This window comes from Pseudopodoces humilis, chromosome 13 (genome assembly GCF_049639895.1).
Source record: "Pseudopodoces humilis isolate 2021_Gansu_Grassland_sample_001 chromosome 13, ASM4963989v1, whole genome shotgun sequence".
Classification (NCBI taxonomy): Eukaryota; Metazoa; Chordata; class Aves; order Passeriformes; family Paridae; genus Pseudopodoces; species Pseudopodoces humilis.
In genome coordinates, this window is record NC_142212.1 from 14,814,082 (window position 1) to 14,826,218 (window position 12,137).

Sequence of the window (12,137 nt, forward strand, 5' to 3'; positions counted from 1 at the left end):
ACAAAATTCTCCTCCTGCTCCATGCAGTTGTTTTGTTTCAAAAACACTGGGCTGTCCACAACATGCAGAATTGGGACACAGGGGATACACAACATCACTCAGAGAAATCCAGTGAGCTTTCTTACAGCTCCTTTACGTGGGCAAGAGGCCTTGGGGCACACAGCACATGGTTAAAGCCATGGGGTACACACAGTGGTCATCTTGCACTTTGCATCCACAATACATTCACCCTCAAGATGCACTTTCCCATCTCTGCTGCAGTCTCCATTTGATTAGTAGTTTTAGAGATATACACACACATGACAACACTAGAAAGACCATAAAGAAGAAAAGGCTAAGACAAGGACATGTGAGGCTGGAAAGATGCAATGAAAACTGGCAGAAAGTGTTAATATTAGTTACAAACATTAGGGAGATTTCCTTCTTTTTTTTTTTATTTTGCCATGATGTTAGAAAGTTTCTCTTTCTGGTAATACAAAACCCCATCCAGTTTGCAGGCTGTTTTGAGGATATGAGTTTCTACTCTATCCAGTCCACTAACACAGACGATAGAGCTCACACCAAAGTGACCAAGGTGGGTTTTAGAACCAGTTTGGCCCATCTCTAAATGCTACCCATAAAATAAATAAACTACAAAGCAGGTCCAGAGCAAGCACCAGACAGCAGAGGGAACACATCTCATGCGGAGTGTTAGGAAAAAACTGAATATACTTGAAAAAATTAAAGGAAAAACAGTCACAGATCAACAGATCTCCTTGGGAGCCCCTGCATAGAAAACTTCCAGTTAGCAAGTATTTTTGGCTAAAGCAAACACAACTTTTTACAGCCTCAGGTCAAGGTTTCTCTGCAGAGAAGAGTTACAGCATAGTCTTCATACAGTAAAAAGTTATTTACACACATTTGCAAATCTGTTCAGAAGATAAAAGCACACCCTCTGTTCTAGACTGTGTTCAGTTTAATCTGTTTTACATTACACCACTGTGTAATGCACCAAAACACCTATCTTGGAAGAGCAGTTTCCAGCACCAAGGAGAGTGTGAGAGAGCCTAGAACCTGAGAACTGACAGAACTCAACACACTAGTTTTATACCACACGTTTCCCCCTTGAAATCTCTGCTGCCAGACCACCCACATCTCTGCTAGAAATGGCCTGTTCTACATCAACACCAGCAAAGGAGCTGGTGCTCCCTCGACTAGGGGTGCCACTGATGGACAATGGCAAGAAATGTCAAAAATAAAGCCTAGGAGAATGAGGGAAAAGCCACTTCCTGCACCTGCGTGCCCCAGGAGCACTCAAGCTGCACAGGGAGCTGCAAAAGCTGCAAAATGTTTTCTCTGCAGATCACAGCACTGCTGTGAAGATGGCCAAGGAAGTGCTCTGCCCTTCCTTTCCTTCCACCCCTATCACGTACCACAGACTAAGGGAACACCTTCCTTTACAAAGTACAAGTGGATGCTGCATCCGGCCTCATTTTGGAGGAGATGGAAAGGGAAGGAAATAGCATCTCTGACTGGCTTCCTCCTTGTAATGACACTTCTGCTTGAGAACAGGCTGTTCTGGGCATATTTGCAAAACCAGCTGATGTACATCTCTGCATCAACCCCTGGAAACGGGTGTCTGCCTAGCAGAAAGACTGTCTTCAGACAGAAACCAGGACCACCTCTATTAGGTCAGGATATTACATGTGACATAGCTTAAAGTTAATTTCTTCCTACTCGGAAGAAATGCATTTGCGAAGAGGTGAAATGGATAAAAAAAAAATCCTGTTCTTTTAACAGTGTTCCCCATTTTATGTCTCACCAGCAAGCACTATTAATTAAAACTTTCCAGCATGCTCACAACATAATGATGATCAGAATAACACTGATTGCCAAAGAGGAGTTAATCAGTTTAAGCATTACTGCTTTTAAATCAACTGGCTTTATTCCACCATCACAAGACATATTTCATTCCACCTGCTACATTTCTGCATGGGCAAATGGCATCACTGGGAGGACTGCCAGCTGCTCCTCTGAGACCAAACCCCAGAGAGGCTCTCCCAGAAAGTGAGCATCAGGAGCTGCCATTGGTGGCACTTTAGCTCTTCAGGTTGGGATTTCTTATTTCGCTTTTCTCAACTCAGTGACAAACAAAACCCAGGAGGCAAACACCTACCAAGTCTTTGCCTCTGATTGAACTATTAATTACATAAATTGGGGCACGCTCATGACTTTTAATTAAACAGATCCCCACTCGCTTCCTCGGGCTGCAAGCCTTGCGTCTCGCTTGAGGTGCAATTAAAAACGCGCAGGACTCACCGAACGTCGTCCCTGCCTCGGGCCTGCTCACCGACGAGACGATGACGAAGCCGAAGCCCTCGTTCTCTCCGCGGCGGATTTCCACGTCGTAGGGCTGCACCACGGTGCTGACCACCCCGCTGCCCCCGCCACCGCCGCTGCCGATGCCGCTGGTGCTGCCGCTGCCCGAGCTGACCGTGTTGAGCGAGTTCTGGCTGCCCTGCGGCGTTCGCTTCTCCTCCGTCAGCGAGGCCGGCTGGTTGCTGCTGTGGTGGGAGGAGGCCGGGGATGGGACTTCGTTCTCTGCCTTGGGAACTGGGGACGGGAGAAAAAAAGACTTCAAGCAGGCTGCGCCATTTAGTGCTTGGAAACAGCTGTCTACTGAGAGAAGGGTGGAAGAAAATCACCTGCTTTGGTCTGTTATACCATGGCCATGCTTTCAGATGTCACCACCAACAGCTCTGCTCAGTGGCGGCACTGCCCGCACACGCTCACCCTCAACTGTGTGCAGACAGGACTTCTATCCAAGGATATATTCAGCCACTGTCTAACTGCAGCCTGCTTAAACCACTGCAGTGCTGTGTGCTTGGATGCTCTGGAGCATTTTAAACCTGTATTACACCAGTTCAAAGGTGTCTCCTCTAGCTATTGCATCCCCACTTCAGTCATACACGTTCAACCATATGTACATATATATGCACAAGCCACAAGGACAGGCAGTAATATCTCCCAACAACATCTTTTGTGTAGTTTTAAACTGAAAGCTATCAATTAGTGCACTGTCTGCCTTTGATTAATGGGATCTTTAGTAATAATAATAATCTCTCTACATGAGCAAAACAACTTGTGAACCATACACTTCTGGACTGAAGAACCAGCAACTATGATCTGTACAGTCTGGTACAGATATTAAATATTGTTAACATTAATAATAAACAAGTGTTTAACAGCAACTGAAGTTGGAAGGAGTATTAGTTTAAATCTAATCAGCTGCCACAAGGCTTGAAGAAATCTCAAAAAAATTGCTCAGTCTAGACTCTGCTCGAGTGAGGGCCAACTACACCTAATATCAGTCCTGACAGATGTTTGTCTAATCAGCTGTTAAATATCTCCCCAGGCAATCTATTGGTTGTGATATCTGACTTAAATCTTCCCTGCTGCTACATAAGGCTATTATTTCTAGTGCTATCTAACAGGCATATGGAGAACATATTATTCCCTTCCTCTTCGCAGCAGCCTCTTATAATCTCGGGGAGTTTAATACCTCCTCTGCTTTAAGCTAAAGAATCCAAATTTGTTCAATATTTCCTTTCAGACCATGTTTTGTAGAGCTCTCCTTATTTTCCCTGGTCTTCTGGACTCCCTCCACTTGGGCTCTCTCCAACTCAACTATGTCTTTCTTGAAGTGCTGGACCATATTGCACTAAGCCATCATCTGCTGGGAAATCAGGAGAGTTCCCCCCTGCCTACAGCCCTGCAGTCTTTTTCTTCACCTGAACCAACCTCAACACAAAGCTCGTGGCCCACAACAGCTTCCACTTCTTGTTACTCAGCCTGTTCTGTGCAGTCCATTTGTGCAGCATATTGCACTTGTCCTTGCTGAATGGCTGCCTCTGCTCATCAGGTCACTTCACCAATTTAGTGGATCAAAATTAAGCTGAAGATCTTAAAAGCATCAGCAAGAAAATGGATGGCAAACAAAATTTAAACCTGTAAAATCATGATGCAAAAAAAAAAAGGACTTTAAAATATCCTTGGATAGAAGTCCTGTCTGCACTTACATACTCAAAAGAATGTACTAAATACATAGCATTCTTCTTATTAAGAATACAGGAGCATAAAATTCCCCCTAAATGAATCTCAGGACGGAGAGTACTCATTTAGGTGAACTTTCTTTTTCTACTGGCATACAGATGACAGAAGGAACAAGGGACCAAAATTCAGGAACAGCCTTCTCTACAAAGTTATGCTGAAATTTAAAAGCTTGCAAATATAAGGGGAAAGAAGGGATTCTGAATAATTTATCCTAGAGTAAGTGTCCACATTTGCAATGATTCAGAAATAGCTCGATCTGCAGTAACATGCCTCTGAATGAAATATCAAGAGAGATCTCATGCATCTAAATCTTTCATGGTAATTTCCAGCCTGGAGGCTGTAAAACTGCATAGAAAATCTACACACAAAAACAATACCAAAATTCAGCTGCCCTTCCCCTTCCTCCCAATGCTCTTCTAAAGCTTCTCTCACACCAGACCTTGGTCAGGAGCTAAAGAGAGGTTGTCAGAGGAGAGCCATAACCTGGCATTTAATCCACACTGGGAAGAAGGAAAGAAATGAGAAGTGAACATTTATTTATTATTGTGCAGAAGGAGCTCAGGCCTGGATAAGAACACAGAGCTATTTTAGAGGTACTCTTCTAGTCTTAACTTCCACCGAGGACCTAATTTCCAATGAATGTTATTTTGATTCTCTCTAAGATCAAACCACATCACTGCCTATTTTATCTGATGATGCCTACACTTGAAAAGCTATATAATATCCTCTTTTTTTGACAGAGTTAAAGCAAATCCCACACCTCAGTTCCTAAAGGTACTCAAAGGGAGAGGCAGCACTCAAAAGTTACTCTCCAATATTAAACAAAAGGCCACATGTTATTTAGAAAGCTCATGCTTGTGTCTTCATATTCTCTGCTATCATGACATTTTTCAATCACTTATCTGTGTGCCAAAATGGTACCAGGCAATGTCACTTCTCTTTGCATCTTTGTCTTTCTGCCACCTTCTTTTTTGTTCATTTAGATCCTACACTTGTGCAGTGTGTGCACAATGCCCAGCATAACTCAGCATACAGAGAACTCTCTAGATCTGTGCAGCCTGGTCTAGTGGAAGGTGTCTCTCCCCATGGCAGAAGGGTTGAAAATGGTTGATCTTTAAGGTCCCTTTCAGCCCAAGCCATTCTATGATCCTGTGACAACAAACACACACGCCCTGGCCCACCAGAACCAACGTTTACAGTTTCCCATCCTGAGGTCATTTGACTATTTGACACGTTGAAGATTCCCTGAGCCTGGGACAGCAGCCACCACACACCAGAGCCCTCACTGGCTTCTCTGCCCTTTCATCCCCCTTCTGTGGACTCTTGATCATCTTCTCCCTCACTCCCAGTTTAAGGACACATTCATTTTGGGAAGTATACAGAAAATACAAGCAGTCAGCCATACTGTATGTTTGCTGCATAAATTGAACTAAAAATTAAATATTGCAAGTGAACAGTTCCCCATTTTATCAGCACCCTTATAAAGACTGGGAAAGCCAACTAAGAAAGTCTTGACTGGGAAAAAAAATACTTATTTGATCAGGAACAAAAAATACTGAAAACAGGCAAAAGAGGAAAAACAACAGTACATCCCTTGAGTTTTCCCAGCACTAGAAGTTTTTTTTTTCCCTTAGACCATTTGCTGAACAGATGGGATCCTGGCAAGAAAACCTACCCCTGCAGGGTGATACTGCAGCCTACCTGTGTAAACCACTTTGCGCCTGACGGTCAGATTGACATGACCTTGTTTGGCCGCCTGTTGCATAAGCTGGACCACAAGCTGGTGTGATTTCCCCACCACAGGCGTCCCATCCACACAGATCAGTTCATCACCCGATCGCAGGCGGCCGTCGGCGTCAGCAGCACCCAGCGGTACAATGTGACCGATGTAAATCTGAGGAATTAGCACAGAAGGAGAGAGATAAATGAGAACCAGCTCAACAGCCAGCTGGAAGCAAGGGGCACTCGGAGTTAGACCCAATTTAGTAGGGACAAAGAATCGTTGACAAATGTCTGCTGGTCAGGAAAGCTGCTCCTGTGAAAGTGGCTCTATGTGACTACAGCACATTGTGGAATTGTAATAAATTGATATCTTGTTTCTTTAGGCAGTCCACTCGCTCTAGGGATAGACAGCCTTGGGAAATGTGTTCAACGAGACAGTGACCAGACAGAAGATGGTTAAAAGCACTGAGGGTCTTGTCAGGGAAGCTGAGATTGAGTTACCCTTTCAGTTGCCTGCAGGGTTTACAAGCTCTGCACCACACACTTGTCCACCAACTCAGTCTTGGTTTATCTTCAGTGAGTTCTGTGGAGTTACTCTAGCATGAGACAAATTCATGGTCTCTCTTCCCATAAATGAGCAAAATAATTTTGGCATGGGAAAACATGGAAATTCATGCTGCCACCATCTAGCTGTGACCTGTGCAGCACAGGAAAGGATGACACCTCCCACAGGCACTGGATTTATGGTAAAGAGATTAACTGAATTCAAGGAGAGAACTGAGCATTCTGAGATCTGAGAACCTGGCATCCTAAGATCAAAATACTTGCAAACATGACCAGGACATCCTGCCCTCAGTGTCCAACGACCTATGTTTTCATTTGGTTTACCATTAAAGTAGAAGGAAAAGCCAAACCCATTTCAGCTATGGAGTAGTGGGGTTAATTTGGAGGGAGGGTGGGGAGATGAGGATATATATAGTCCACTAACTATTTTAGTGGTGATGCTAAAATAGTTCTGCACATCTGCACATTCTATTGCTGTGTTTCTGAAAGATGTCACAAACCAACACATGATACTTACAGGTTCTCCAGGCTCATTTCCACCTAGAATCCTAAATCCAAACCCTGTTTCCTTTCTCCATAGAAAGATATCCTGCTCTTGATAATCTGGAACTGAAGGGAAAGAAGAAAAACTATCATTTTTAACCAAAACATCACATCTTTTTACCCAAATCAGGACTACTCAGATGTATATAAAAGGATACGCTATGCAATTTTAACCTTTAAATAAGGTTGGAGACCAACTCATTTTTACATAAAAACAGAGATATAACTATCAACACTTATAGTTTTAAATACTAAAGGATCATTATTTAAATCACTATTAAAAGTTATGCAGTGGTTTCCACTTTCTAGGTATCTAATTGTGACTTTCCCTTTATTTATCACTATAATATTTCCTTCTGTCAATATTAGCATCATTACCCAGTGCAAGAGCCTCTTCCAAGCCATCAATAAATAAATGTGTACAGCAGAGAATTATTCTGCCAGAAACAATACAGCTGCCTCCTCTTTCATGGGAGACAGAAGAGCCAGTTGTTATGACTTCTACTGTTTAATTAACTTTCCCAAGCATAGTTTGCTACCTGTCTACCAACTCTTCTTTAAATAACTATGGGACAGATCCCCAGGTGGTGTAAATCAGACAGGCTCCACTCAAAACAACGCAGCTCTCCTCACTGGCTTGTGTGCAGGCTCTGCAAAAGCACTGAAGAGATAAAACCAGCTGGAAACATAAAAAAACCCAACCTCACCTACTCATTAGTATGGAACACCAGCAAGGTTTTTACAATGAATATTACATACAGTGAAGTACTAACCTTGAAGCGCTGTTGAACAGCAATGTTTTATATTAACTTACTCATGCTTGCTTTCATCCCTTTTTTAAAAATGCAAGACTAATTGCTAACATTATATCATATCAGAAGACAACTTCAGATTCATTTAATATTTATTGGATAGTATCTATAACATTGACTAATTTTGTAATGATCCCCTCCCAAAATTTATAATTAATGATAATAAAAAGCTGTTGCTTTACCAGTCAGCTGCCTATAACTTCAGCAAAGAAACCCAAGTATATAGCTCAGGAATCCAATTTAAGTAAGTGCCTACTCAGACACCAGATGCAGCACGTTTAATGAAACATCATCTAGTTTTCTGTATCTGTGAACAGGTTGTTTTCCACTGGCATCAGTGGATGTCAGATTGGGCCCTAATTGGATTTTACACTGTCTGTGCTTATTGTGCAAAAATTTGGGTCTGCTCTGGTGCTTGTCAGTGTTAAGACTTTTGGTTACCTCTGAAGGTCTCTCTTCAATGAGTTAAAATATGACATGCATTGAAGGACTGGGAATACTAAAAATTAAACGAATAGGAGGTGAATGGTAAAGTACAGACGTCTGCTTCGACACTTCATTTAAGCTGGCTTTACAGAAAATATTTTTACATTTTAATTACCTGCAATTATAAGCTACACTTAACACCCGTGCCCTCACTGAATTAGAGCCTGATTTTTGTCTAGACACAATTACAGAGCGCTGGGGTGATGAACATGCCGGGTGCCTGTGTGGCTCATCTCCTCTGGCTGAAGGCAGCTCGCCACGCACAGACGTGCAGCACAACAGAATCCAGACAATGAATTAATTGCTGTTTGTCACTGCCTTCAGCAAGGGGAGCGTGACAAGCAGACACAGTCAGGAGTGTCTCTCAGCCCTTTGCAGGCTGTTTTGGCAAAGGCTGGCCCCAAACAATTAATAGTGTGTGCTGGATCTGTCAGAGGTAAAGCGGCTTCTGCAGAGAGCTCGGGCGTGGGCCCGTGTCCTCGGCGTCTCTCAACACCTTCCCATTTGTCACCCCTCCAGTCTCACTGAGCGGTGCTGTATGGCCCTGGTTTGGGTCCCAGCTACACAATTAACGCCACTGGAGGGAACAGCAGGCCAGGCTGGACCAGCCATGTCAGACCAAAGCAACCAAAAAAGACAGGTCTGCTCCCAAAAGAAGCCAGCTCTTTCACACAGCGCTTCTCCCACTGTGAGGATTTCAGCGAGGTGGAACACAGATACAACAGAATACAGACAACACACCTTTACACAGAATGAAAACTCCTTTTACCACTTCTTGCAGCAGCTCTGCAGGGCAGTGATTCACTGGCACAGCTCAGAACACCCACTCACCCCCAAGCTTCAGAGGTGAGACCCTCTGTGGTTCAATACTGGAGAATTATTTTAGGTTCTCCCATTATTCAGTTGGACTTCAGAGGAGCCACTTTCCTTACTCAAAGGGAACATGGCGCTGCTGAAACTTTGTTGAAAATGAATGAAAAATGGCCTTTAGGAGTCATTCACTGCAACCTTGCACCTTGACTGATCTCAAGCATGTCTGACTGATAAAACATGTATGTAGCCCAAATGGGTAAAATTTAACAGCAGTGTGCTCGTCCCAAATGAAACCAGACCATTTGGAGAGCAGTGCCAAAGTGGTAAGAGGAGTTCTGTGAATGGCAGGAGAGGTGGGTGATGCAGTCCTGTTGATGAGACACAGGGGCAAACTCATGAAGGAAACAGAAACACGACACACCCGCCCCCAGATGCCTACACCCTCCAGCCAGGACAGCAAAGCCGGGCTTTGCCCCTCGGTGGCTAAACCTGGAATATGGCCCTGCCAGCCCTGCCAGACTCCCCTGGTGATGCAGAGCCCCCCACCACAGAGCAGCAACAACACCAGAACAAGACATCACAAGACACAGATACATTCTCAGCACAGTCTTACATTCTCCAAAACTCGTGGAATTGATTTCTCTCTCTCTCTCACCCTTGCTCAGTCCAGTTGCAGGTGAAGGTGACATAGCTGTAATATTAATTTTACAATTTTGCAAAGCTTAATGTATCTGCTTTCTTGTTAGTTCATTTAATTAATTGTGACTTTAAGGGTCATGTTAGGCTTGCATGCACAATTTGTTAAGGTTATAGCTACTATGGATTATGACATACTAAGTTTCACATCTCTCTGCACATGTCTGTGCACATGTGGATATAAAATACACACACATATGAATTTACACATTTATGCACATGCATGCAGGTATATTTTAAAAACCTTTTTTGTCCTTAGAGGAAAAATTTTTTGTGAGAATACAAATATACTTTTCTACAAAAAACCTTTCAACATCATGACATGAGTTAGTTTTCCAAATGGAAATATCTTTGCCTAATGTTAAAAGAAATTCTAAATACATGGTGATGAACAATGAACATAGTGCTTAATTACAGATCATATTAATCAAACTTTACTATGCCAACTTTAATATGTTATATAAAATAAAAATCTGCCTAATGTGACATCAGTTTCAACATAAGATGGATTCAAGAATGATCAGTGTGAGTTTGCTTTAGTCACTGGCTCATTTCAGGCAGCAGCACTTTCAGTGACTCATAGCTTGGCAAAGCATGAAATGTTTAAGGCCCAGATTCAGCAAAGTATATGAGGACAAGTCTGAAATTAGGAGTGGACAGTCTCACTGAAGCTGTTGCAGAGTTTCAGAGTTGAAAAGTCCTGAAATTTAGCCACAGATCTCATAAGGCTCCATATTTGCAATAAATCCATTTTCTAAACTATCCCACTGCAGGAAAATTCAATTTTTTTTTCTCTTTTTCTTTTAACCAAGCCTTTGTGGTGGCATGGAAAGCTTTTGAAAGACAGCTTCAGCAGGAGCTCTTGACAAGATGAACAAGCTCACGCGACGTGCTGGGAGTACCACGGTCCCTTTTAGCAACACATTCTCCAAGGGCATGGATACATCTGTGAGCCCCAGAGTATCACTGCAACTGTTTGTCTACTATTAATATAATAAAAGGACATAACCCTTCCAAAGGGCTTTTACTAAACATAATCTTTCAACTCAGTCTGATCAGAAGCTGGCTGCAATTTTAGGAGAGTATTTTCTATTTTAAGGGAAAAGTATCTAATGTTTGTGTTATTGTACAAATATTTTTAGTTCTATGTAACTGCCGATGAGCGAACACGCTAGGGTCAAGACTTGTTTGTATTATTTTAATTAGATTTGGGGAGAGAAAAATCCTCACAAACAAATTGTGTGCCTGAAAATAAAATTCAAATATTAATGATAACTTCGAATATTCTAAAAGCTTTAAAAATTCTCTATCTTGTTCTGCTTTACTTTTAATTAAATGCTTAAGCCCTTCAAAGGGATTCATTAACACATCTGCAATTCAGATTAATTCATTTTGTCACTGCTGTTTTGACAGATGGCCATATGTAGGATACAGTATTTTGCAAAGCAATCAGGCCACATGAGAAAAATTTGACAACAGATTGTGTTAATCTTTAAGGAAGTTTAATAATACATTGAAAAGCAAAAAGCATATTATAAAAATATATTTCAATAAAAGAGTGCGAGGTTTCCAAATTGTGGTTCTCTGCTAAGCCATTCAATTGCTGTTTCTCTCTCTGAGAAGTGCTCTTCAAGTGTGTCATTCCTGGATCTTGGAACTGCTTCAGCTTTCAAACCTTAAGGGTTTTGTCCTTCTCTCTGATTCATGTACACAACTCCCACGAGCAGCAATGAGTTACCCATAATGAGGAGCTCAGGCAGCTAAAGCTCAGCACCAGCGAAGAGTGCATTTGTTACCACCACCAAATGCTGTTTTCACATCCGCACAAAGCTGGCTATTCTCAAACGCCTTAACCCGGCAAACACTGGTGACTCTGGGCCAGATTGCAGCACGGCATCTGAGCTCAGCCTGAGCCTTAAAGCATACCTTTGGGTTTACAGCCTGGAAATAAGCTCCCTTGGACCCGAGCCCAAACACTCAGCACCTTGCAGGGCTGATCCCCTCACCCCGGGGAGCTCCACATGAAGGAACTTTAACCCGCATTTGTGGAATAAAGTTGCAGTTCTAATCTGCTTCCCCTCAACCAGAGTCCTGAAACAATGATGGAGCCTTTGCTTAGCTTTGCATTACTAATTCTATCTTAATTTTTATTCTTTTTTTTTTCTTCCCCTAAACAAGCAACATCTGTGGCTCTCCCCCGCAGAATTGGAGCACTTTCTGGTATTAAGATGCATTGGGTAAATCATAGAAACACATGCTTTTACACAATTATGGGTTAGCTGGTGCTTTTCAACCTAATTGTGCTCTACCAATGACTTCAGTGAGACAGGTCACATAAGGCAAATACAGTCTTTTTTTTAATGAAATACTCATCCAAAGACAGCTCAAGAAGAGGAGGAAGGAATTTTA

General features: G+C 42.5%; 1 protein-coding gene across 20 annotated transcripts in view; it reads right to left on the bottom strand.

Annotated features, from left to right (window-relative positions):
- MAGI1 (membrane associated guanylate kinase, WW and PDZ domain containing 1) overlaps positions 1 to 12,137 on the bottom strand; it is a 329,499-nt gene that overhangs the window by 14,781 nt on the left and 302,581 nt on the right. For 15 of the 20 annotated variants that reach the window (XM_088061977.1, XM_088061988.1, XM_088061975.1 and 12 more), the window contains 4 exons: positions 9,646 to 9,723; positions 6,896 to 6,987; positions 5,794 to 5,986; positions 2,299 to 2,592 (listed from right to left, as the gene is read on the bottom strand). In XM_088061977.1, the coding sequence (XP_087918103.1) occupies positions 2,299 to 2,592; positions 5,794 to 5,986; positions 6,896 to 6,987; positions 9,646 to 9,723 (657 nt within the window). The remainder of the gene's footprint in view (positions 1 to 2,298; positions 2,593 to 5,793; positions 5,987 to 6,895; positions 6,988 to 9,645; positions 9,724 to 12,137) is intronic. The other 5 variants (XM_088061981.1, XM_088061980.1, XM_014251694.2 and 2 more) reach the window with 1 other exon arrangement.